Source organism: Balaenoptera acutorostrata, chromosome 9 (assembly GCF_949987535.1).
Source record: "Balaenoptera acutorostrata chromosome 9, mBalAcu1.1, whole genome shotgun sequence".
Classification (NCBI taxonomy): Eukaryota; Metazoa; Chordata; class Mammalia; order Artiodactyla; family Balaenopteridae; genus Balaenoptera; species Balaenoptera acutorostrata.
Window position 1 is genome coordinate 80,181,184 of NC_080072.1, and position 23,874 is coordinate 80,205,057.

The window sequence follows — 23,874 nt, forward strand, 5'->3', positions numbered from 1 at the left end:
CACCCCTCAGGAAGACATGAAGGATCTGGAAAAGCTTCAGAAAAGCTGCTTATCTAGAATGACAGGGAAGAGGGCAAACTCTGATGCATAGAGGGGGTAATTTTAGGGTAATTAAAGGAAACCTTGTTTATTACCACAAACAACATAAAATATAAATATATTCAAAAAAGGGTTTAGAGACATAAGTCATAGGTACATATTGATATACTAAAAGGAAGTTCTAAATTTGGGAGAATGCATTTGCTGAAAAACCATCCCTGGTACTGATCTCCTTGTCTTTATGATAATTCTTAGTCTTGAGTCAAGGAGAAAAACCAGGAGTTATGCTCTCCTTCACCAGGATCAAAAACAGTCAAAATTCTGTGTGTGTGTTTTTAATCGATTTGGTGTTTGTTGCCAAAATTAGGCTTAGCCCAAGTTTAAGTTTAAGGTGGCTGAGGTCTCTTGCTACCAAAGCAAAAAATTATTTATAAAAATTCAGTATAAAAATTAAACTTGAATGGGTGAAAACTTTTAAATCTGGTTTCTCCCCCATTCACTTTGAAGACCTGCAATCCCTCAGGCCTATTGGTTTTCTTCTTATTCCTGTGGTTCCATCTAATTGTTAGATTTCTCTGCTGTGGTCTGGTCGTCACCCCCGCATGGAGCCAGCTCCAGACCCGATGATACGGGTCATGAGCGCAATTTGTTCGGTTTAGAAGATGCAAGGTGCAAGACTACAATTGCCTGAGGAATTCAGTAGCAACTACTCTGGCCTCTTTTGTTAAACGACTATGGGTTAATTATGGAAAAAGAGAATTTAGGAGGAGCTTAGAGAAGCTATATATTGGAGTTTACAAAATCTTTGTGAAAGTTCTCATTCTCTAACTCTCATAAAATAGATTAGTTGCCTTTGAACAGAGATATGTGAAGGCTTTCCAAGGAGCCAGAGAACACTGATAGTTTTAAGGGAATCAATTTCCAGATCTTCAACTTTCCTAAAATTGATTTCCTTGAAAATAGATCTTTCACCCCTTTACAAAATAATTCCCCACTCTCACTCACCCATGTAGCAAACCATGGAGAATTCCCCTTTAATAATTAACCCAGGCACCATAGACCTGAGGGGCTTCCTGTATTTTCCTGCCCTAATACACATTCCTGTTGAAGATGAAGCTTAATGATAGAAATACAACATGCTGGTTCATGTTGGGATGTTCTAAATTTAGATGTATGGTGCAGTGTAGTGATAGGAACAATGATAATTTTTGTTTAATGTACTTTGCCTCTTCATTCTTCAACACCTGTCAAAGAATGCATCCTTCTTGAATGAGAGGACGGCAAAGAAGGCATCAGTAGTGAATACTGAATACAAAAATCACTTCTTCATGTATTTAAATGTAAGTGATTATTTTAAACTATTAATACTCATCTTTTGGATGTATTAATTAGCTTAAAGGAAAGACATCTCAAATGGGCAAGGCAGAAAACGTTAGGAGGATGATTCCTTTTAATGTGATTTGGAATGGTTTCCAGGACTCAAAATTTTCATAGGATATTGGCTAAAACACATGGATAAAACTTTTATGTGATTTCTTTCAGATTCAATGTGGGTAATTCAGTAAGGCAGTTATCAAATCACATCAAGAAATAGTTATTACAACTATAGTCAGCTCTTTTAATTTTATTACATAAAATAATTTATATTTAATTTTATTAATTTATATATCCTATTAACAAAAACTAAAATAATATGATAGCTGACAAATCAAGTTATTTTAGCAGGCTATAACTTTTTCTTTCACTAAATACAAACAAAAGTATGGACATGATTAATCCCATTAAAAATTCATTTCCAATAAGAACTGTGTCATATATTTAAAATTTACTTTTCAAAATTTGTACATATTTGTTATTTTGAAAAATTATGTTCAACTTATGTAGTTTTGATCAAATATACTGCTAATATGTGTTATATAATATATATCATATATATAATATATATGTAATTGGGTGATCTATAAAAGACTTTACACAATAAAAAGCTATTACATCAGGAATCATATTTGTGGAGGAAATTGGACTGGAAATACAAGCTCAGGGAGAAAAGGAAAGATGTAGCTATTCTGAATGTTAAAAAGGAGGTTGTTTACTTATTTTTAAAATAGGTGATGGTACACGTAAAATCACAGCACTTAAAGGCCCCTAGATACATCTGAAGGAGCACTTTAAGAGTTCTATTTTTAAATGTCAATATTTACACTATGCAGAAACTGTATCTTTTAAAAATATTTAAACTTAAAAATAAAAATATTTAGATGCCAACTTTAAAATGTGCACATGAGCATAGAATTTTTCAAATGTCTTTCAGGTGAAAAAGAAGCAAAAGAATTTAAAGACCATGAGCAGAAAGGATTGCCTGCGGCCAGTACAATCTCTCAGGTCCCTGTGAGGCATCCCAGGACTCAGGTGGTCCAGACTGCAATCTTTGTTCCCTGAGACTGTAAGGGACTTGACTACTAAAAATACAAATAAAAGGATATGTGCTGGCATGTTTGCAGTATCAGTGTTTATTTCTTGGTGGCAAAATAGAAATGATTTTTAAACTTTTCTTCATTTTTATATTATTATTTTCTAACACGACCATATATAGTTGACCTCTGAACAAAGCAGAGGTTAGGAGCACCCATCCTCTGCGCAGTTGAAAACCTGTACGTAACTCTCCAGTGGACCCTTGGTATCCACAGTTCCACATTTATGGATTCAACCAACCTGGGATTGTGTAGTACTGTAGTCTATATTTAGTGAAAATAATCCACATATAAGTGAACCCGAACGCTTCAAACCCATTTTGTTCAAGGATCAACTGTATTCTTTTAAAGTAAGAAAAGAGAAGTTATTTTTGAAGAGTAGAGCAGCAGACTTAGCAAGAAATCTCACCAGAGACACCAATCTCTTTAGCCCTGTCAGGTCCCATCCTGTTGTAAACTGAGCTGGGCTGCTGGGAACAGGTTTAGCATCACAACACCGTGGCTGGTGGTGGATGGAGGATGTGCTTTCCCTGAGTTTACCCACAAAGGCAATGGCAGTTCATCCTCATATGAGGCTTTTCTTGCCTCTGTGGACCAAACTAGTCTGGAGAATGAAATATTTGTTTTAGAGTGTGCTGTCTGGTAAGAAAGAAAACCTTGTGCTTTTTTATTTTGTATTTGCCAAAGATTTTTTTTTAAAAAGCCAAGAACTGGCCTTTCTCCTTGTGTAATACAACAACTTTTGGAGTCAAATTTCTAATTAGAAAAACTGCTGATGGTCGAGTTCTAGGATATACTTTTAAAAACATTTTTCTGAACTGCTACCCTCTTTTAACAGTAAACTAATGTAATATTTGAGAAGGACTTTTAAACGATATTAGGGATAAAATACTGTTAAAGAGATCTGTGTTTTCAGAGAGATTCGTTTTTTCTTTGCCTTCAAACCTTCACAGAGGCAGGGCATTAAGCAGAGAGTAAGCCTGAGTAGAGGCTCTAGGTAGCTGCCAAAGAGAGTGGAACTACACAGACAAAGTCTGAATGGAGGGAAAGTGCCTGATCCGTATACCTCGCACCTCCTGAGCAGAAACAATGTGTGGTGAACAAATAAAGGAATGTCTGGATCTTTAAATTCTCTTAATCCTAAAGGGGCTCTTACATTATGCAATGCATTTAGGGACAGTGAAAAATTCACATTCTGGTTAGATGTGATTCTTCTCACCTTTGGCCCACCTGCCCGCCCCCTCACTCCACAAGGTCATGCCTTATATTATAGTTCCTACACACAGGTCTTTCCTCTCCTATTAGATTACAAACTAATTGAGGGCAGGATTACTGACTGAATTGTCTTTGTGTTTGTGCTACATCTCCATCCTCCCTTCTCAACTCTCCCCAGTACAATATTTGGTACAAACATGGGCTCAAAAGATGTAAGCAAGTGAATGAATGAATGAAGAATGTAATATTCTTCTGTGGTCTAGAGAAGTGTAAACAAAGATACAATTACAGAAACAGAAATGTTGAAACCTAAGCAGTGAAATTTCAAAAAAATTAAATACAAATTTTAAAATAATATTGAGCAGATTTTGAAGAAACTTCTCTAATTGAAGATAGCATAGCTCTCTGACTCACTGAGTCCTGGGAGTAAAGTGAGAAGTAGGAACGACTGAGACAGGATTGTAAGAGATCATTTGCTTGTCCTGTACCCTCAGCTGCCAGGTAGCTAAAGGAAAAGCAGCATCCTCCATTCTGGGGGCCATTGAAAGGTTCCAGTCACGATTTACCTCCCCCTCCCTGCCTGAATGGATAGGACCCAAGGATAGATGGACACATGACATACCATGCTGAGTTTAACAGTGTTCCTTCAATGACAGAGGCACCGAGAAACTGCACAGGAGAGACCCCCAAAGTGTGGAATGTAGAGACATGCTTTCTCATAGCATAGAGAACGGAGAAAATAAAACCAGTATTTATCTTTGTGTAATACTGTATTTGATGAATCAGACCTGATTCCAAGCAGTGTATAGCTGAGTAATGCAGAAAAGCTCACCCTAAATAACAATAACGTACAGCAGAACGTGATGAACACTGTAAGACAGGTCAGATAACCTATGGAAGGAATTTAAAGGTGTGTGTGTGTAGGTGTGTGACCTTAGACTAGGAATCTGAAATTTCACCCTCTCCAGATGTAGCACAAACCATGGGGAAGATGGTAGCATCTGACACGGTATCTCTCCACTTACCTTTTATTCAGAGACTGCAGCAAAGTTCCCTCAAAGCGACTACTTCTTCCATATCTACAAGCTTTTGTTTTGGATGTTACCTTGGCCTAAAATATCTTTTCCCTCATTCTCTGCCTTCCAAAATGCTACTCATTCTGCCATATACAGCTGAAATACCATTTTACACGTAACTTCCCCGATACCTAATCAGAATTAAATACTGCTTTCTCTGAACTGCGACAGCACACAGCTTATAGCCCTATCTAGTAGTTTCATTTCTCTTTATACTATATTTATGCATGCATGCATCTGTCTCTCAAGTCAAACTACGACTTCCTTTATCATATTCACCTTTCTGACCTCAACAGCAGCTATCACCATGCTCTGAATATAAAAACAGTGTTTTACAGGAGACAGAATCTGGGTTTTAGAGATCAGCATCCATGGATTCTGATCCCAGCTCCGTCATTTTACCAGTTGTGGATCTTGGGCCTTACTTAACCTTTCTATGCCTCCATTTCTGCATCTGAAAAGGAACTAAGATCTTCTCAAGGTTGTGATAAGAATTAGACATAATAAATGTAAAATGTCTAGTGTATAGTAGATCATCTCCAAATGGTAGTGATCACAACTTTTACTCTATATAATAAAGAGCTTGTTGGCAAAAATATATAAAATTGCCTACTGTCTACGATACCTAGCAGAGTGTGAGTACATAGTGGAAGCTTGTAAATATACCTTGACTTCGACTTTTAAAGACCTACCTTGAACTCTTTCTCAATGTTGGCCAGCACTGCCAGCTCATTGCTAAGCTCTAAAGCTGTCATGACTGGATCTTCACTAGACAATGACAGGTAAGCTGGGCTTGCCAGGCCTTTGTAGGCATTAATTCTAGATCTGGAATGGCTGAAGGAGTCATGCTTCTGTTTCTGGTTGCATTCACTGCACTTGCAGAAATAGTCATGAGGCCGTTCAATCCGAGCACCCTTCCGCAAGAGGGTGTGCACAATTTCATATTCCTGGCAGTGGGCAGCCAGAACGATTGGAGTCACATCATGGGAGAACCGTGTTCCGTCTTCATCATAGGCATAAAAATCATCTTGCTGGAGTTCAGACTGACTGGGGCTGGTTGCTAACCGCTTGCCTTCAGCAAAAGCTGGATGACTGAGAATGGCTTCCACAATCCGAACATAACCTTTACTAATAGCTAAAAGTAAGGCATCCCCAACACGAGACAGATTTTCTTTCTTGAGAAGAAGTTCTGTAATTTCCAGATGTTCATTGGCCACTGCCAGCTGCAGGGCATTCTGGCCCATGTAATCTACACAGTTAACATTGAGTGAGAGGCATTCTTCTAACATCTTCCTTACCACTGGGATGTTGCCATATTCAGCTGCATCTAAAAAGCGTTCCTCCTCAATAGATAGGTTTGTTGAGTGATCATTAAACATGTATGCTGGTCCTCGGTTAGCTAACCTTCTTCCCTTCTCACGGAGAACTGTCTGCCGCCGGTGGGTCAGTCTATTGTCGGTGCCCCGGCTGTAATAAAATAGAAAGATTGTGAACAAATCATATTAAGAGCATTTTAGTGTGTAAAATGACCTACAATTCATCTAATGCAATCCTCAAGTATATTAGATGTTGTCTCATCATCTCTAGACCAACTATAATACAAATGAAGATGCATTTATTTGTTAATGGATTCCAAGAACTTCTCTTTTTAGAAAGCCAAGCACTTTGCAGATTTTAACATTTTAATTTGGGGTGGAGATTCTGGCAATTCCCATAATCTCTCTGTGCCATGCACACAGAGATTAATGTGTGTTTTTCAATCGCAGATAGTATAGATATAAGAAAGACCCAAAATGTCACCATTACGACATAGAGTGTGAAAATATAAAAAAATAAGTAGGAAAATAGCAAATCCATTCAAGTCAACATATATTTATTGAGTCCCTCCTATGCCAGGGCCAGGCATTATATAAAGTCTGGAAAAAAGCAATGGTGAAAAAAAAAAAAATTGAAACATTTCTGTCTTTAAAAATCTTGTATTTCAAAGGGAGAAATGGGCAGTTAGCACATTACCTTGTTATCAGCTGCTTAATTGTCATGATAAACCTATAGCAGGGGCATCTAACCTACCTTCTGGGAGAAAGTGACATGCTGAAAATGGAAGGATAGTAGGAGTCAGGTGACAGTGTATTTGGGGAGAATGTGACGAGGTCAGGTATAGGTAGAGAGCTTCCTCCAGCAGAGGGATCAACTATGTCACAGCGTAGGTTTCATTAACAGGGACAATTAATGGATTGGACTCTGTTAGGCATTGTTCTAAAAATCACTGGTCACTTGAGAAAGTTGTGATCCAGGTAGTAAGTGGGAAGGAATGAGTCTGTGATGGAGACCGTGGTCAAAGAGGTGGTCAGCCTTCAATGTTGGCTTTCGTTCTGTGATAAGAAAAAGTGATTCCTCCTCTGATCGAAATGCTACAATGAGGATTTTTTTTTCCCTAGTGATTCATAACTTTATGTCTTAAGGTGTTTTTGAGTTTGAAGGGCTGAAGCTTTGTCACTATCACTAACTGGAAACCCAAAAAGGAAAAGTTCCCGCAGAATAAGGAAGAGCCAGGTTAAAGGGGAGCCTGAAAAGAAGAAGACAGGTGTGATGGATGATTAATGTCATAGACGTTTCTTTTCTTTATAAATGTTCTAAAAGCCATCCCTCTTCAAAGACTGTCACAAACTTCCCCATATAAAGAGAATTTAAATAGATCCAAAGACCCCATAAGCCATCTTCCCCTCCGATGCGGCCAGGCTAAGAGAACCTAATTTTCTTTCCATACTAACGCTTATCCATCTTGATACCAAAGCTCCAGGAAATGTTGACAATGGCAGTGTGATGTCCAAAGAAGTTAGCAAAATGTCAGCCACTCAGAAATAGGTTGTGGCTCTCCAAGGAGCTTCAAGAGTATGCTGCCATATTCACAAAATTTTTTCATAGATTTTCATTCAGCAGTGAACGCTTTAGCCAGCCACGGCCTCTTCTAAACTAACCAGGCTGATGTTTTACTGACAACTATGTAAATTTTTAAAAAATGACATTAAGGGCCATAGCCAAACATATGCTATAATACTAATAATTTTTAAGATAGATCTTTAGATAATGTATCCATAGCTTTTATTAAGTAATAAGAGAATGATTTATATATCTATTTTGCTTTCTATAGCTATTGTTTTGTTTCTAATTCCATTTTAAATTGTACCCAAGTTATGCATGTGCATGTTTACACACTCTAAAAGCTTGTTACAAAAAACAGCAGTCACTTATTCTTCACCTTCTCCATATCCTGATCCCCAAAGGAAATATATTTCAACTATTTTAGCTGATTATTTTATAATTTAAATCCTTACATCCATATAACTTCATAATATTGCTATTTCTTGCTTTTCCAGATTTGGTATTATCTACAGACTTCCCATTATGAAAGTTGAGTATTTAGCTCACTTTCACAATCTCCCACCTTACCTTCACATCCTTCTCTCTCTCTCTCATACACACACACACACACACACACACACACACACACACACACACACACACACACATGCTTCATGGTCCCTTATCATTCCAGTATAGTTATATCATAACTTTTGGTAGGTAGCTATTTACATTATGACAATGCAGGTGCTAGCTATAGCTATGACAAGTAGTATATACTATACCGTGGTATCTTTTCTGGTGCAGCTTCCCTGTGTCCTGCAACCCAGGCTTTAAAAATCATCTTTCTGTATTCATATGCTTAATGTTCTATGTATTTATGAAATTCAACAAAACTCTTCTCCTTCAGTATAAATCTTCTTTTAATACATTCAACATACTATGTATTTTTTTCAATTTTAGCTTCTTGAAGAATCTCCCTGTCACCTTCTGATCTGCTCATCTGGACCAGCTGCTGTCTAGACTTGGTGAATATATGTTGTCTTTGAATCTTCCTTTTAGCATCATTCCAAGGATTCTGTTTGCTTTGCTCTTGTGTTGGGTTCCTTATTGTCTGTATCTCAGATCTTCCTTTTTAGATTACTCCCTGGAGGATGGAGTACATCCTCCAGGAGCTGACTGAGAAAGCAGGCATAGGAAATAAATTTCTTGAAAGGTTGCATGTCTAAAAATGACTTTGTTTTACCTCCAAACTTAATTGGTAGCTTGGCTGGGTAGAGAATTCTAGGATGACAATAATTTTGAAAGTCTGGTTCTGTTAGACTCTAGTTTTTGTTAGTTGTTATCAAGGAGTATGATTCTAGAAATTCTCTTTCTCTCTGGTGCCCTACAATTACAAGATCTTTTTTATTGAAGGGAATCTCTTTTCCTCTATAGTTCTAGGCACTCAGTAAACCTCTTAATGTGGAAAAACATGTCCTTCTTTTCTGAAGAATATTTTTGACTTATTTCTCTGATAGTTTTGATTCTTGCTTACAGTGTTCTTTGTTTCTGGAACTCCTTTGTTTTGGATGTTGGACATTCTGGAATATCCTTTTACTTTCTTATCTTTTCTATTTTCCAATGGTTTATCTTTTTGCATTGTACTCTGAAATATTTCTTCAACTTTATCCTTTAATATATCTTTTGAAAATATTTTTCTGCTATTAAATTTTTAAGAACATCTTTTATTCTTCAAATGTTTCTGTTTATAAGATCCTTTCTGCTTTCAAAGACACAGTATCTTATCTAATTCTGGGGACATCAGTGATAAAAACTCTAACACAGATCAGAACACTTCAGAGAATTTATTCCTAAGTTGCTTTTCTTATGTTTGTTTTTATATTTTATATTTTTTATGTTTGTTTAATACTTTATATTAAAGTTTTTCCTCAAATAACTAGTGATCCTTAGGAGATATTCTTTTCCATTTTTAAAAAATAAATATTATTTCTAAAGTCTTTACAAAGAGAATGTAATTTTCTCCTACAAGAATCAGCCAGCGTCTAATGTTGATTTTGGCAAAAGGTGACTCTTGACTTAGAGGTGAGTTTCTAGAAGAGCAGCATTATTTCTGAGTTAACAGGATGGATGAAGTGAAAGAGATAAGAAGTCACCAAGATTTGTTGCATGAGCAACCATCCATCATTTCCTTCTGAAATTCTGAACCTTCTTCCCTTTTTCAGTCACTTTTCTGACTTCTAATAACCTCGTTAGCCTTTCACTTCCTCTCTTGTCTTCTGTATAAATTACTTTCCATAGTTTCTGTTGTAGACAAGAGGAAGTTCAAAGATTAGGGGGAGGGGAGGTATCTGCTGAACATGGTTAATGTTTTGAAAATGAAAACCTGTAAAATTAAAGGAGAAAAGAGCCAGGATCAGGGGATTTATAAAAGTGAGATGAAAGTACTGATAGCGCAAGAAAGGTTTTTGTGTAACTAAAAAAAAAAAAAGACACAAAATTGACACAAAATAATGCCAAGTACCAAAAGACGAAGGATGAAGCCTCTTTGTTTTTCTTTTTTTTCCATAAGATTGAGAGAAATAATTATACCAGCCTAATTTACAGGATTACTTCTAGGGTCAATTGAAATTATGAATGTGGAAAGCACTTAAATTTGGATTTCATCGTTTTTACAGCCATAAGAATATGCATTTTTATGAAGAAGAAGGACACTGACTTTATAATTTTTCAGCTGTTATTCAATTAGAAAACCCATGAAAAGCCAAGGACTGTGATGGTAATTGATATAAGTGGTTTTTGTCTTTTAATAGAAAGAAAAATTATGATTAGTAACTTTACTCATATCTCAATTTTTAACCTAGTTTCCAAAGTTTTATTTGTTCATATAACACCTCTAAATTTACATTGAGGTAGAATAAGCCTGAGTTGTGACATCTTTAATTCTAAACTTTTAAAATAATGATTTATGATTTTAATGTTATTAATTTGAATAATGGCAAGCTCTATACTGGTAAGGCACTAATCCTAAGGATATATCCTATTTCCTTCTAAACTATTATGGCTTTCATACCTATAACTTCCATCCTTTTGAAGAACAGGAAAGACATTTCCAGGGAATATGTTTTCTTCAGTTTCAAATCCTTTCCTGTCTCTATCACAAATTTTAATCATTTGCAGTTACATAACTTTCAGATATGTTTTTATTAAAAGGCCTGGATCATCATCATCTCTTTAGCACTCTGTCAATGAAAAAGCCAGATAAAGAATGTTTACAGAGGTGTTTAAGATTGTTTTAGGAAGAAAACTCTTAAATGTACAATGAAGGCAGTACTCCTTGCATGGGTAGTGAGATAAAGGGAAAGTGCTTGCACGTTGACAAAATGCATGCTTTACTGTCTCCTTATCATTCCCAACTGCAGTCTAAAGAAGAAACAAAAGGCTTCATGTATAGTATTTTGTCATAAGTGGTGCTGCTTAATCCTTGACTTTCAAACACAAAAGCAAAATGTGTAAAACAGCTTTTTAAATGACAAACATTTGAAGCCTTTCAAGAAAGATACTAGATGTTGCCAGATTATAGAATGAATTTTATAAGGCTATATTATAGAACTGTACATTAATTGCAAATGTAACCTAGAAAAATCGTCTACTAGAAAGAGGAACAATAGCCCAAAGTATTATGTCAACAAAAGACACACTTTCGTTCCACCTAAAGGGCACACTTTTGCAAAGTGGGCTCTTCTATTTAAGAAAAATATTTATTAGGATTGTTTTCTTCATCCTTTTAGCTATATTTAGCATGGCTGAATGTTCAGTAACCTACATATTCATGACTGTATTTTTGTAATTTGCTTTATCACAATACATAAATACCAGTTCTAGGAAGAGTGTATCTAGCCACTGCTCCCATGGTACTCAAATATTGATTAGGTCATGAAAACAACAGTTTTTACATACCTCATTTTCCTTATTCTTTTTGCTGGCAGAATAGTGCCTGTTGCCCCAGATAGTGAGAGATGGAATAATCCATCTCTACTGAAAGTGCCAGCAATGTGAATTAGCTTCTGAGTCAAATGGACTGTGTGCTTGAGGCCAGAACATGTGCAGTAATTTCCTCTACATCCTGTTCAAATATGATGCACTTTTATCAAATAGAACTGCTCCCATACAAACTAAGCTCTATATTAAGTATCTAGCTTCACTTTTATTTTTTGCTTCAAAAATCCTTGAAATATTTAAATAAAGCACAATTCTACTAAAGCAGAAGTGTTGAAACATAAATGGCATGTAACTATTCCAGGCAGCATGGAAGAGCCACAGGAGTAGACTTATAGATGTATCCTAGGAAGGTGAAAATTAGGAAAATTCTAGAATGTATATTTTATTACATGCACAATTATCCATGGGAAAAATTACATGCACAATTATCCATGGGAAAAATTAGATGTAGATATTTAGAGATTAACAACAAACACAACTAGCAATTTTGCATACTACTTTAGGAGGATAAATGATAAAAGTAATTTTATTCTAATTTTATAACAATGAGACTGTTTTTACTCTACTTAATCTCTAGCCTCACATTCCTGGTCCTTCTTCTGGGGTTGAGGGAGCAATAAACAATCAGAGTGGTTTTCCTTTCTCCCACGACAGCAAGGACTAATTTGCCTTATTCACTACTGGATTCCCAGCACTTAGTAGAAAGGCACACTGCAAGTGCTCCGTACATAACTTCAAATGCATGAGTCCCTCTTGTCAAAGGAATAAAAGTCAAAGCCTGTTTGTCCTCTATTAAGCCAATAGCAAATCACTACAATATACAACCCTATTAAAAAAAAAAAGGAACACAACATGAAGGTTTAACCACAATGTGTCCTAGAGTACATATAATAGTTTGTATTCATTTCAAATAAGCATCAAGCTCAATAGGGTATGAAGAAAATTGAAAGGCATATTCTTTAAATGGCATCCTTGTGATTTGTCTTTGATCCAGAAGTGGAGATTTTCTTGTCCTTAAAGGCAAAACTAATATTCTCTCACCTCTATTGCTCTGTCTGTCCTTGACACTGCGCATAGAGCATAACCACCCATCTTCACACCCATCTTCACAATGCATTACCAAATCCCTTTAACATCCAGATATTTTTCAAAGTAACAGTTCTTTATTTTGATTCAGTTAGCTTCGATTTTCCCCATGGACTCCTCTCATTTCATCAAACACTAACGTTCTATTTGATCAGTCACACTACATCACAACATTGCCTTATTACTCTGAGAAACAAAATGATAGAAGCCTGAACTCTTTGTCACTTTTAGTTGGGAACTAGCAAAAGTGTGACTGAAAAATGTCTTGTGCATGTTATATATTTTTTGTTTGTTTATTTTTATCACCAGTTGATATCTCACTTGTACAAAGTAGAAACCAAACTATATGAGAAAATGAAAACATGAGCAAATAATGGAACAGTTATAGAAACTTTACTTTTTGTAAAACAACTAAGTTTGAAATTTCATTGTTTCTTTTCAGCCTTCAGCTTGTGGTTTATTTCATGTGTCATGTCATCCTTCTTTGAAATGCTCTTTTGTAGATCTCTGGGCACATGCATTTATTTTGATCTAGTTTGATAGGGTACTCTTGGAAATATAAAAAAGTTTATGTATAATACAACCAAAATATATCTCAATTATCTCATCAAAGAAACAGGTTTAAACCTTTTGCTTCTATTATCAACAGCCGTCATAGTCCTGTGTATTACACAAGCATATTTTCCCGTTCAACAATAACTTCTGTATAAGACAGATTCCAGGCAGGAAAAAGACAGAATATCTAAATTGGGTAATCTGATGACTTTAATGAAGAGACTCTAGGAATGTGTTGGCAGGAGTTTGGGAAATCCAGCATGGTGCCCTACAGTACCCGGTCTAGGACAGTGTAGGCTTCAGCCTGAAGGGGCAAAAGGAAGAAGAAGTTATAAGCAGTTAAACAGGGTAACTGTAAGGCAAGGGCCACTTGACAGCATTTCTGACTTTTGGTTGAGGGTAACAGCCAACCCACCAGGAGAGAGCTAGTGGAATTGATACCTTGACCTCACTCTCCTGCCCTCTGATATCATGGAGGGGCTCTCCCATGGGCTGTACCCAACCCAAGGGCTGGGGACAAAGGAGCCCATTGATGCCGTCTACACAGTCTGCATTGATGCCAACCTGCCAGGCAGAGGAGAGTGTGCAAAGGGTGGAGAGTGGATGATGAGAGCCAAGCCAACAACACCCAACACATGCTCTCTAGGTGAATTTGACTTTGCCATGATTATATCCTTCAGAAATCACTGATGAAAACATATGCATAGAGAAAATGATGTGTTTAATTTTTTATTATGAGTCACTGATGCATCATCAGTTCTCACCTTTCTGAGCTTAATTTTCCCTCTATAAACTACCTGTCAGGAAAGATACCCACATTCAATTTCAGGCAGTCCATTATTTTAAGAAATGAGCCTTTAACTAAGATTCATCCATCCGCATTTAAGTTAATGTTCATATGAGGCTTAGGAGGAACAACTCTGATTCTGAGGGTGAGAAAGAGGGTAATGTGATATAGAAACATTCAGAATTGTTGAGATTGTGTGTTCAACACAGGCTGAAGCTGCTGACTGCTGGAGATAACAGTGCTAGACTGCAATAATAAATCTGGAACATGCTCTCAATCTCTACCTCCGGGGCTAGATCCAACCACTCACAATGCAGGTTTAAGTCTATATGCACCTGGAATGTATAAGAGAGTACAACTATAGAGAAAGATGACTAAAGGATGCAGCACATATTTTAATTTATTTAGAAAACAAAATTATGGAATGCCTTTCTTTGCTGCTGATTCAGCACAATTTTAGATACCACTATCACACCTCACATCCACCATCAGGATCTTAACAGTTCACTCATGCATCAGTTCATATACTTGCTCTTCCAGGCACTATGCTAGGCACATGGGGGAATACAGCAAGGAAAGACACTTAAGGCATGGCAGAAAGGAGAAAAGTAAACAGAAGATTAGAAGGTGATGCATGTTATTAAAGAAAAGGTATAATGTGCCATATAAATGAATAACAAGGAGTTTTCAACTCAATCTGTTGGTCAGGGAAAGCCTTCTGAAGACATTTCCCTTCTTGTAAGAAAGAAGGAAAAGTTAGCAGAAGGGATGGAAGAGGAGAAAAACACTCCAGGCAAAGAGAACCATACTTGTATAAGTCAGTAGTCCAGAGAAAATGGAAAGATGTCCATTATGGCTGGAATGTACAGGAGCTCCCTCCCCCAAGGGACTTCTTATTCCTGGCTCAGTTTAACTGAAGATTGAGGGCTCAGGGTTTAGAAGTTGAGGTCTGGGTTCCATTGCTGATCTCAGTTCAACACATAGCATTTATACCTTAGGGCAGAAAGGTGAAAATTTAGGTAACTCCCAATGAGCTAAGGATTCCATTTGAGGAGATTCAAGCTTCAGAACTCAACTATTGGGTCTCCAGCTCAAGGGGTTTTGTTCTGAGGCATTTGGAGCTTACATAATTCAAGTTCACAAGTTTAGAAAAATTAAGAATAAATTTATGGTTACTGAGAACTGAGTCTTTAGGAATCTGGACTTGAGGCAACTCTGGGGAGCTATGCCAAATACTGGGAAGAACATTGTTTTGAAGAAAGAAGGACTTTGTTGGGAATCTGGACTCTGTCACTTACTAGCTGTATCATCTCTCTGAGCAACAGATTCCTTAGCTATTAATGGGTGGATGGGGGGTGGGGAATAGTAGTTACTTTGCAGGGTTACTATGAAATTGGTGACTCATGACATTCAGCTTAAGGCAATTCGACACCTCATCTCTTATAGACTTCAAACCCTTCTTAACTATAATTGTTCAAAGCTTTCCAGTTTGAAGATGTTCTGTTTAATAAACAAGGTGGAAGGTAAGTAGTCATTAAATGGTTTTCCTTTCCCCAATGCAATCTCTTAAATTTGTACCATGTGCCTAAAATAACAGATTGGCCCTTCCTTGTTTTTCTCCTTGCTCTGTATGTAAACATGGCTAACAAGTCATTTTCATTGTCTTAGTTTTTTTTTTTTTAATCTTCAGAATATTCTGTACTTCATTCTTGCACACACTGTTCTTAAACTATGTCTATTCTTTTCTCTTCATCCCTTGATTGTGTGTTTCCCTTACCCTTCTTGTATACATGAGCTCTTTTTTTTTTTTTTTTAAGATTTTTTTGATGTGGACCATTTTTAAAGTCTTTACTGAATTTGTTACAATATTGCTTCTGTTTTACATTTTGTTTTTTTGGCTGTGAGGCATGTGGGATCTTAGTCCCCCAACCAGGGATCGAACCCGCACCCCCTGCATTGGAAGTGAAGTCTTAACCACTGGGCCGCCAGGGAAGTCCCCCTTACATGTGCTCTTAAAACCCAAATCCATCTTCAATTTCCAGTGCCAAGCGCAAGCCAGGCACAAAATGTCTATGAATCTACAAGTGAATGAATAAGTAATAGAAAGAAAAAAGTATGAAAAGAAAAATTAATGGAGAGCATTCTGTTTTGTCACATTTTTAGGAGTTTCCCAACCCATTTTACTCCATATCAAGAACTTATTTTTACTATACAATTAGAATATCATTTATCATCAATGACCAAATGTATAACAACCATACTACACAGGCTTCCTGTGCTGTCAGAGAGTCAAATTTTGAAAAGTGTATCCTGTATTTACCAAGTAAGGGTGACTCTTCATAATGTCCCTGCATCATTCAGGCAGTTGAGGGGAAGGTAGACAGACTACACTGAAGATGTAACCACATCTGCTTCACTTCCTACAAAATGACAGTGTATTCATTTAGGATTTCTCCTACCTAGAAGGATATAATCTAATTAACAACACATCAGGTTTTAGCTCATGAATCTATGGGATAAAATAATTTTATGTCTGAATATTAGAATGGTCATAAGGCTAAATCAACCAATTTTTATATACTCACTTGATACAACTAAGATCTTCCAATAATCCACAATGCTCTCTTTTAAATAGGCTGGTTCCTTTGAAATATAGGGCAAAGTGTTAGAAATCATCATAAATAGTAAATGTTGCCCCAATGACTTTCAAAACTAATCTATATAACTCTGTCCTTTATACCATTCCTAGTATAGCAACGTCAGACTTTGTAAAGCTACACATTATTTTTCCTCATCCTGTGACCAAATTCGTAAATTTTCATCAAATGCTTCAGATTCACAGTGGTTTAAAGCACAAATGCTTGAGTAACCAGACATGGATTCAGGTTCTGATGTGCCCATTTGTTGACTCCCTGGCTTCCTCCAAAATAAGGATAATAATGACCCTATTTCACAGGATTTGTGGGAGGATTATAATATTGTATGTATTTTATTTGGAAATATCAGTTATAGCCCTTGCATAATACTAAGTGCTCTGCAAGTCTTAAGGAAGCTTAACAATCTTATGTAGTAAGTACTCTTATTATTCTCTTTGAGGTAAAGATAATGTAAAGCATTTACTACTTGATAATAAGTGCTCAATAAATAGTCTTCATTTTTATTATTATTCTACTGTATTTTAAAGTAATTTTTACTTGTAATAAATTCAAATATATTTGTCCACCCTCAGTGAGAATGAAACATGGCAATTTGGTAGAGTTTGATTTTGAGCATGCCAATTGTGTCAAGTAAAGTTGTAAGTTCACGATATAGTTACTATAATTTTTCTAGCTTTATAAATAAAATTATATAAAATTTATGTAAGTAAAATTAAAACACATGTGCAATGTTGGTAGGAATGTAAATTGGTGCAGCTCCTATGGAAAACAGTATGGAAGTTCCTCAAAAAATTAAAAATAGAACTACCATATGATTCAGTAATCCCATTTGGGTATGTATTCAAAGAAAATGAAATCACTATTTCAAAAAGATATCTGCACCCCTCCATGTTCATTGCAACATTATTTACAACAGCCAAGACATGGAAACAACTTTAGTGTCCATAGGTGGATGAATGGATAAATAAAATGTGATGTATATATACAATGAAACATTATTCAGCTGTTAAAAAAAAAGGAAACCCTGCCATTTGCAACAACATGGGTGGGCCCCAAGGGCATTATGCTAAGTAAAATAAGTCAGACAGAGAAAAAAAAAAAACAACACTGTACAATCTCACTTATATGTGGCATCTAAACAAAGCAAAACAAAACAACAACAACAAAAAACCTGAACTCATAGACACAGAGAACAGATGGGTGGTTGCCAGAGGCAGGGGGTAGGGAGTGGGGTCAAAATGGGTGAAGGGGGCCAAAGGTACAAACTACCAGTTATAAGATAACTGAAAGTTGCGAAGGGAGTGGATCTTAAAAGTTATCATCACAAGAAAAAAATATCTGTAACTATATGAGGTGATGGATGTTAACTAAACTTATTGTGGTGATTATTTTGCAATACATACGAATGTCAAATCATTAAGTTGTACAGCTAAAATTAATACAATGTTATATGTCAATTATCTCTCAACAAAAAACAAAATAGTATAAATACAATTATTGGAAAAACACTTATGAACATTTTTTTTTTCAGCCATATTTATTTATTTATTTATTTTTAGCTGTGTTGGGTCTTCGTTTCTGTGCGAGGGCTTTCTCTAGTTGCGGCGAGTGGGGGCCACTCTTCATCCCGGTGCGTGGGCCTCTCACTGTCGTGGCCTCTCTTGTTACGGAGCACAGGCTCCAGATGCGCAGGCTCAGTAGTTGTGGCTCACGGGCCTAGTTGCTCTGCGGCATGTGGGATCTTCCCAGACCAGGGCTCGAACCCGTGTCCCCTGCATTGGCAGGCAGATTCTCAACCACTGCGCCACTAGGGAAGCCCCTGAACATATATTTTATATTAATTTGACTAGAACTGGGAGGATGAGAACCGACAACTACTAGAGTTTATTATGTGCCAATCACTTTATAGATGTTATTGTATTTACTTTTCACTGCAGTTGGTAAAGTTGGCTTTGTTCTTCCACTTTACACATGAAGAAATGTTCGGCAGAAATGGTATGCATAGGGAAAAGTGTTGTTTTTGTTGTTGTTATATTTTTTAATATAGCTGAAAAAAAAGCTAAGACTGAGTACCTTAAAAAAATGTTTATGAATTCTCTACAGTACCTAGAACTAGTTATGATCTATAGAACACTCCTTGAGTTCATACTAGTAACAAATAGTAAAGCAAGATTGTAAACTTAGCTTTGCAGATATTGTATTTCATTTTTTAAATCTTATTTTTATTACTGAGAAACATACATGCTGAAAAGAGCTACAATTTAAGTTTAATAATAAAATTAACACCATTTACCCACCCTGCCCCCCATCCATCCTCTAAGAATTAGACCACTGATAACTTTGGAAATCTCTGTGTGCCCATTTTGAATTAGTACTATCTCCCCCTGCATTCCAACAAGTGATCACTACACCACCACCTAGCTTTTGGGTTAAACGTTTCCAACCTTATTGTTATAGCTTTTCCATCTTTGTATACCCTAAATAATATAGATTAGTTTGGAAAAATTAAGTACTTAGCACAAACCTGGAAGAATAAGGAAAAGGAACTATTGCCACTGTTACACTGTTGGGGGAAGGCTCCTATGATATGACAAGAAGAGCAGAGTCTGTGGTTCACTGTCTGGCTCCAGCTTTCCTGACAGTTTACAAGGGCCCCTGTAGGCGGTGACGGATCGCCTGGAGTCCTAGGAAACACGGGGCTCACCAGAGCTGCAGCAGCTGGCCAGACATCTGGCAAGGCATCTGGCCAGATTTCTGCTGCTCGTGACTCTGCTACAAAGGAGTAGGTCAAGGCAAATCACCTCAGAGAGGAGAGGGGGCTCACCCTTTTCCTACTTATTCCGTAAGTCCTCTAGATGTAGGTTATCAGCCAAGGTCTTCACTTCATCTCCTCTTTTGTCTGTATCTTTAAAAACCAATTTCACAAAAACAAAACACTGAATTACACTGGAAGTTACGTAGCGAGACTAGCCGTACTAGCTGTAAAGCTACTAGTTATGCTGAGCCAAGGATGGAATGTGTCTATCTCCATTTTCAGCTATATTCAACTTTTAGAGGCATGGTCAATGAGCTTCTATTTAAAATGGGACTTTCAAGACAACTTGAGCTATAAAAGTTATATGACTTCTCTAAAGTAAGGTGAAAAGGAAAAAACAAACTCAGTGAAACCAGTGAAGTCATTGCTTTGATACAACACAAAGCAAACCTAGCTGACTAACTTCTGGAGGATTTGGTATCACGTGAACAAAAAATAAGGGTCTACGATTCTACAGAGAAGTTATTCTTAACTTATAATTCTTCTTTTATGGTAATAATGAACTTCAGTTCCTATAGTTATAACTCAAACCATTTTTTATTAACTGCATTATATTGCTCTGCTAGAACGTTTAAAATTGAGAACCCTGCCCAAGGGTCATGGTCTCTCTAAGCATCCTATTCTATGATTATTATTGCCATCAGTCACTTAGTGAATGTAAGTTACTTAAATGTCTGAATGTATGGGATACATTTCTGTATCACTTTCACTTTATCTACCAAGGCAATAATAGTAGAAGTACAGACTGAAAGTATCAGAATGGCACTTAGAAATTGTCTCTTTCAACTTTCTCACTTTTCAGGTATCTGCCTTAAACTTTTCTGTAAGAGGGAATATATATAAATTATTTTTAAAAATTATAGAGTTACCTTCTATATGAGAAGACCGAGGCCCAAAGTAACTTGCCCAATGTTAAATAGCTTCTTATAACCCTGAACTGTTGACTCATTTTCACTCCAAGATGCTATTACCTTAAAATAAATTAGTTAGTTAAAGGAAATTAGTTTCTGGTCCTGTTAAGAGGAACTTTCTTACGATAAAGATCAAATTTAGGAGAAGATGGCGGAAGAGTAAGATGCGGAGATCACATTCCTTTCCACAGATACAGTAGAAATACATCTACACGTGGAACTGCTCCTACAGAACACCCACTGAACGCTGGCAGAAAACGTCCGACCTCCAAAAAGGCAAGAAACTCCCCCCGTACTTGGGTAGGGCAAAAGAAAAAAGAAATAACAGAGACAAAAGAATAGGGACGGCACCTGCACCAGTGGGAGGGAGCCGTGAAGGAGGAAAGGTTTCCACGCACTAGGAGCCCCTTCGCGGGCGGAGACTGCAGGGGGCAGAGGGGGGAAGCTTCGGAGCCACGGAGGAGAGCGCAGCCACAGGGGTGCGGAGGGCAAAGCGGAGAGGTTCCCGCACAGAGGCTCGGCGCCGAGCAGCACTCACCAGCCCGAGAGGCTTGTCTGCTTCCCCGCCGGGGCGGGCGGGGCTGGGAGCTGAGGCTCGGGCTGCGGTCGGATCGCAGGGAGAGGACTGGGGCTGGCGGCGTGAACACAGCCTGAAGGGGTTAGCGCACCACAGCTAGCCCAGAGGGAGTCCGGGAAAAAGTCTGCAGCTGCCGAAGAGGCAAGAGACTTTTTCTTGCCTCTTTGTTTCGCGGCGGGCAAGGAGAGGGGATTCAGAGCGCCGCCTAAACGAACTCCAGAGAAGGGCGCGAGCCGCGGCTATCAGCGCGGATCCCACAGCCACAGGGGCGCAGAGGGAAAATCGGAGAGACTCCCGCACAGAGGCTCGGCGCCGAGCGGCGCTCACCAGCCCGAGAGGCTCGTCTGCTCCCCCGCCGGGGCGGGCGGGGCTGGGAGCTGAGGCTCGGGCTGCGGTCGGATCGCAGGGAGAGGACTGGGGCTGGCGGTGTGAACACAGCCTGAAGGGGTTGGCGCACCACAGCTAGCCGGGAGGGAGACCGGGAAAAGGTCTGCAGCTGCCGAAGAGGCAAGAGACTTTTTCTTGCCTCTTTGTTTCGCTGCGCGCAAGGAGAGGGGATTCAGAGCGCCGCCTAAACGAACTCCAGAGAAGGGCGCAAGCCACGGCGATCAGCGCGGACCCCAGAGACGGGCGTGAGACGCTGGGGCTGCTGCTGCCGCCTCCAAAAAGCCTGTGTGCGAGCACAGGTCACTCTCCACACCAACCCTCCCGGGAGCCTGTGCAGCCCGCCACTGCCGGGGTCCCGGGGTCCGGGGACAACATCCCCGGGAGAACGCACTGCGCGCCTCGAGCTGGTGCAACGTCACGCCGGCCTCGGCCGCCGCAGGCTCGCCCCGCCTCCTCCGTACCACTCCCTCCCCGCGGCCTGGGTGAGCCAGAGCCCCCTAAGCAGCTGCTCCTTTAACCCCGTCCTGTCTGGGCGGGGAACAGACGCCCTCAGGTGACCTACACGCAGAGGCGGGTCCAAATCCAAAGCTGAACCCCAGGAGCTGTGCGAACAGGGAAGAGAAGGGGAAATCTCTCCCAGCAGCCTCAGAAGCAGCGGATTAAAGCTCCACAAACAACCTGATGTGCCTGCATCTGCTGAATACCTGAATAGACAACGAATCATCCCAAATTCAGGAGGGGGACTCTGGGAGCAGGAGATATTAATTTTTCCCCTTTTCCTTTTTTTTGTGAGTGTATATGTATATGCTTCTGGGTGAGATTTTGTCTGTATAGCTTTGCTTTACAATAGCTTTATTTTACTTCACTATATTATAGCCTCTTTCTTTCTTTCTTTCTATTTTTTCTCCCTTTTACTCTGAGCCGTGTGGACGAAAGGCTCTTGGTGCTCCAGCCAGGCATCAGGGCCGTGCCTCTGAGGGGGGAGAGCCAACTTCAGAACACTGGTCCACAAGAGACCTCCCAGCTCCACGTAATACCAAACGGCAAAAATCTCCCAGAGATCTCCATCTCAACATCAAGACCCAGCTTCACCCAACGACCAGCAAGCTACAGTGCTGGACACCCTATGCCAAACAACTAGCTAGACAGGAACACAACCCCATCCATTAGCAGAGAGGCTGCCTAAAATCAAAATAAGGCCACAGACACCCCAAAATACACCACCAGACGTGGACGTGCCCACCAGAAAGACAAGATCTAGCCTCATCCACCAGAACTCAGGCACTAGTTCCCTCCACCAGGAAGCCTACACAACCCACTGAACCAACCTTAGCCACTGGGGACAGATACCAAAAACAACGGGAACTATGAACCTGCAGCCTGTGAAAAGGAGACCCCAAACACAGTAAGATAGGCAAAATGAGATGACAGAAAAACACACAGCAGATGAAGGAGCAGGCTCAAAACACACTGGACTTAACAAATGAAGAGGAAATAGGTAGTCTACCTGAAAAAGAATTCAGAATAATGATAGTAAGGATGATCCAAAATCTTGGAAATAGAATAGACAAAATGCAAGAAACATTTAACAAGGATGTAGAAGAACTAAAGAGGAACCAAGCAATGATGAAAAACACAATAAATGAAATTAAAAATACTCTAGATGGGATCAATAGTAGAATAACTGAGGCAGAAGAAAGGATAAGTGACCTGGAAGATAAAATGGTGGAAATAACTACTACAGAGCAGGATAAAGAAAAAAGAATGAAAAGAACTGAGGACAGTCTCAGGGACCTCTGGGACAACATTAAACGTGCCAACATTCGAATTATAGGGGTACCAGAAGAAGAAGAGAAAAAGAAAGGGACTGAGAAAATTTTTGAAGAGATTATAGTTGAAAACTTCCCTAATATGGGAAAGGAAATAGTTAATCAAGTCCTGGAAGCACAGAGAGTCCCATACAGGATAAACCCAAGGAGGAACACGCCAAGACACATATTAATCAAACTGTCAAAAATTAAATATAAGGAAAACATATTAAAGGCAGCAAGGGAAAAAAAACAAATAACACACAAGGGAATCCCCATAAGGTTAACATCTGATCTCTCAGCAGAAACTCTGCAAGCCAGAAGGGAGTGGCAGGATATACTTAAAGTCATGAAGGAGAAAAACCTACAACCAAGATTACTCTACCCAGCAAGGATCTCATTCAGATTCGATGGAGAAATTAAAACCTTTACAGACAAGCAAAAGCTGAGAGAGTTCAGCACCACCAAACCAGCTTTACAACAAATGCTAAAGGAACTTCTCTAGGCAAGAAACACAAGAGAAGGAAAACACCTACAATAACAAACCCAATACATTTAAGAAAATGGGAATAGGAACATACATATCGATAATTACCTTGAATGTAAATGGATTAAATGCTCCCACC

The 23,874-nt window shown here is 38.6% G+C and overlaps 1 protein-coding gene across 5 annotated transcripts in view; it reads right to left on the reverse strand.

The window, feature by feature from the left end:
- The window catches only part of TRPC6 (transient receptor potential cation channel subfamily C member 6), a 124,663-nt gene that overhangs the window by 45,097 nt on the left and 55,692 nt on the right, over nt 1-23,874 (reverse strand). For all 5 annotated transcript variants that reach the window (XR_009009335.1, XM_057553754.1, XM_007191211.2 and 2 more), the window contains exon 2: nt 5,494-6,268. Coding sequence is in view for 4 of the 5 variants with exons in the window: in XM_057553754.1 (XP_057409737.1) it covers nt 5,494-6,268 (775 nt within the window). In the remaining variant the exon portion in view is untranslated. The remainder of the gene's footprint in view (nt 1-5,493; nt 6,269-23,874) is intronic.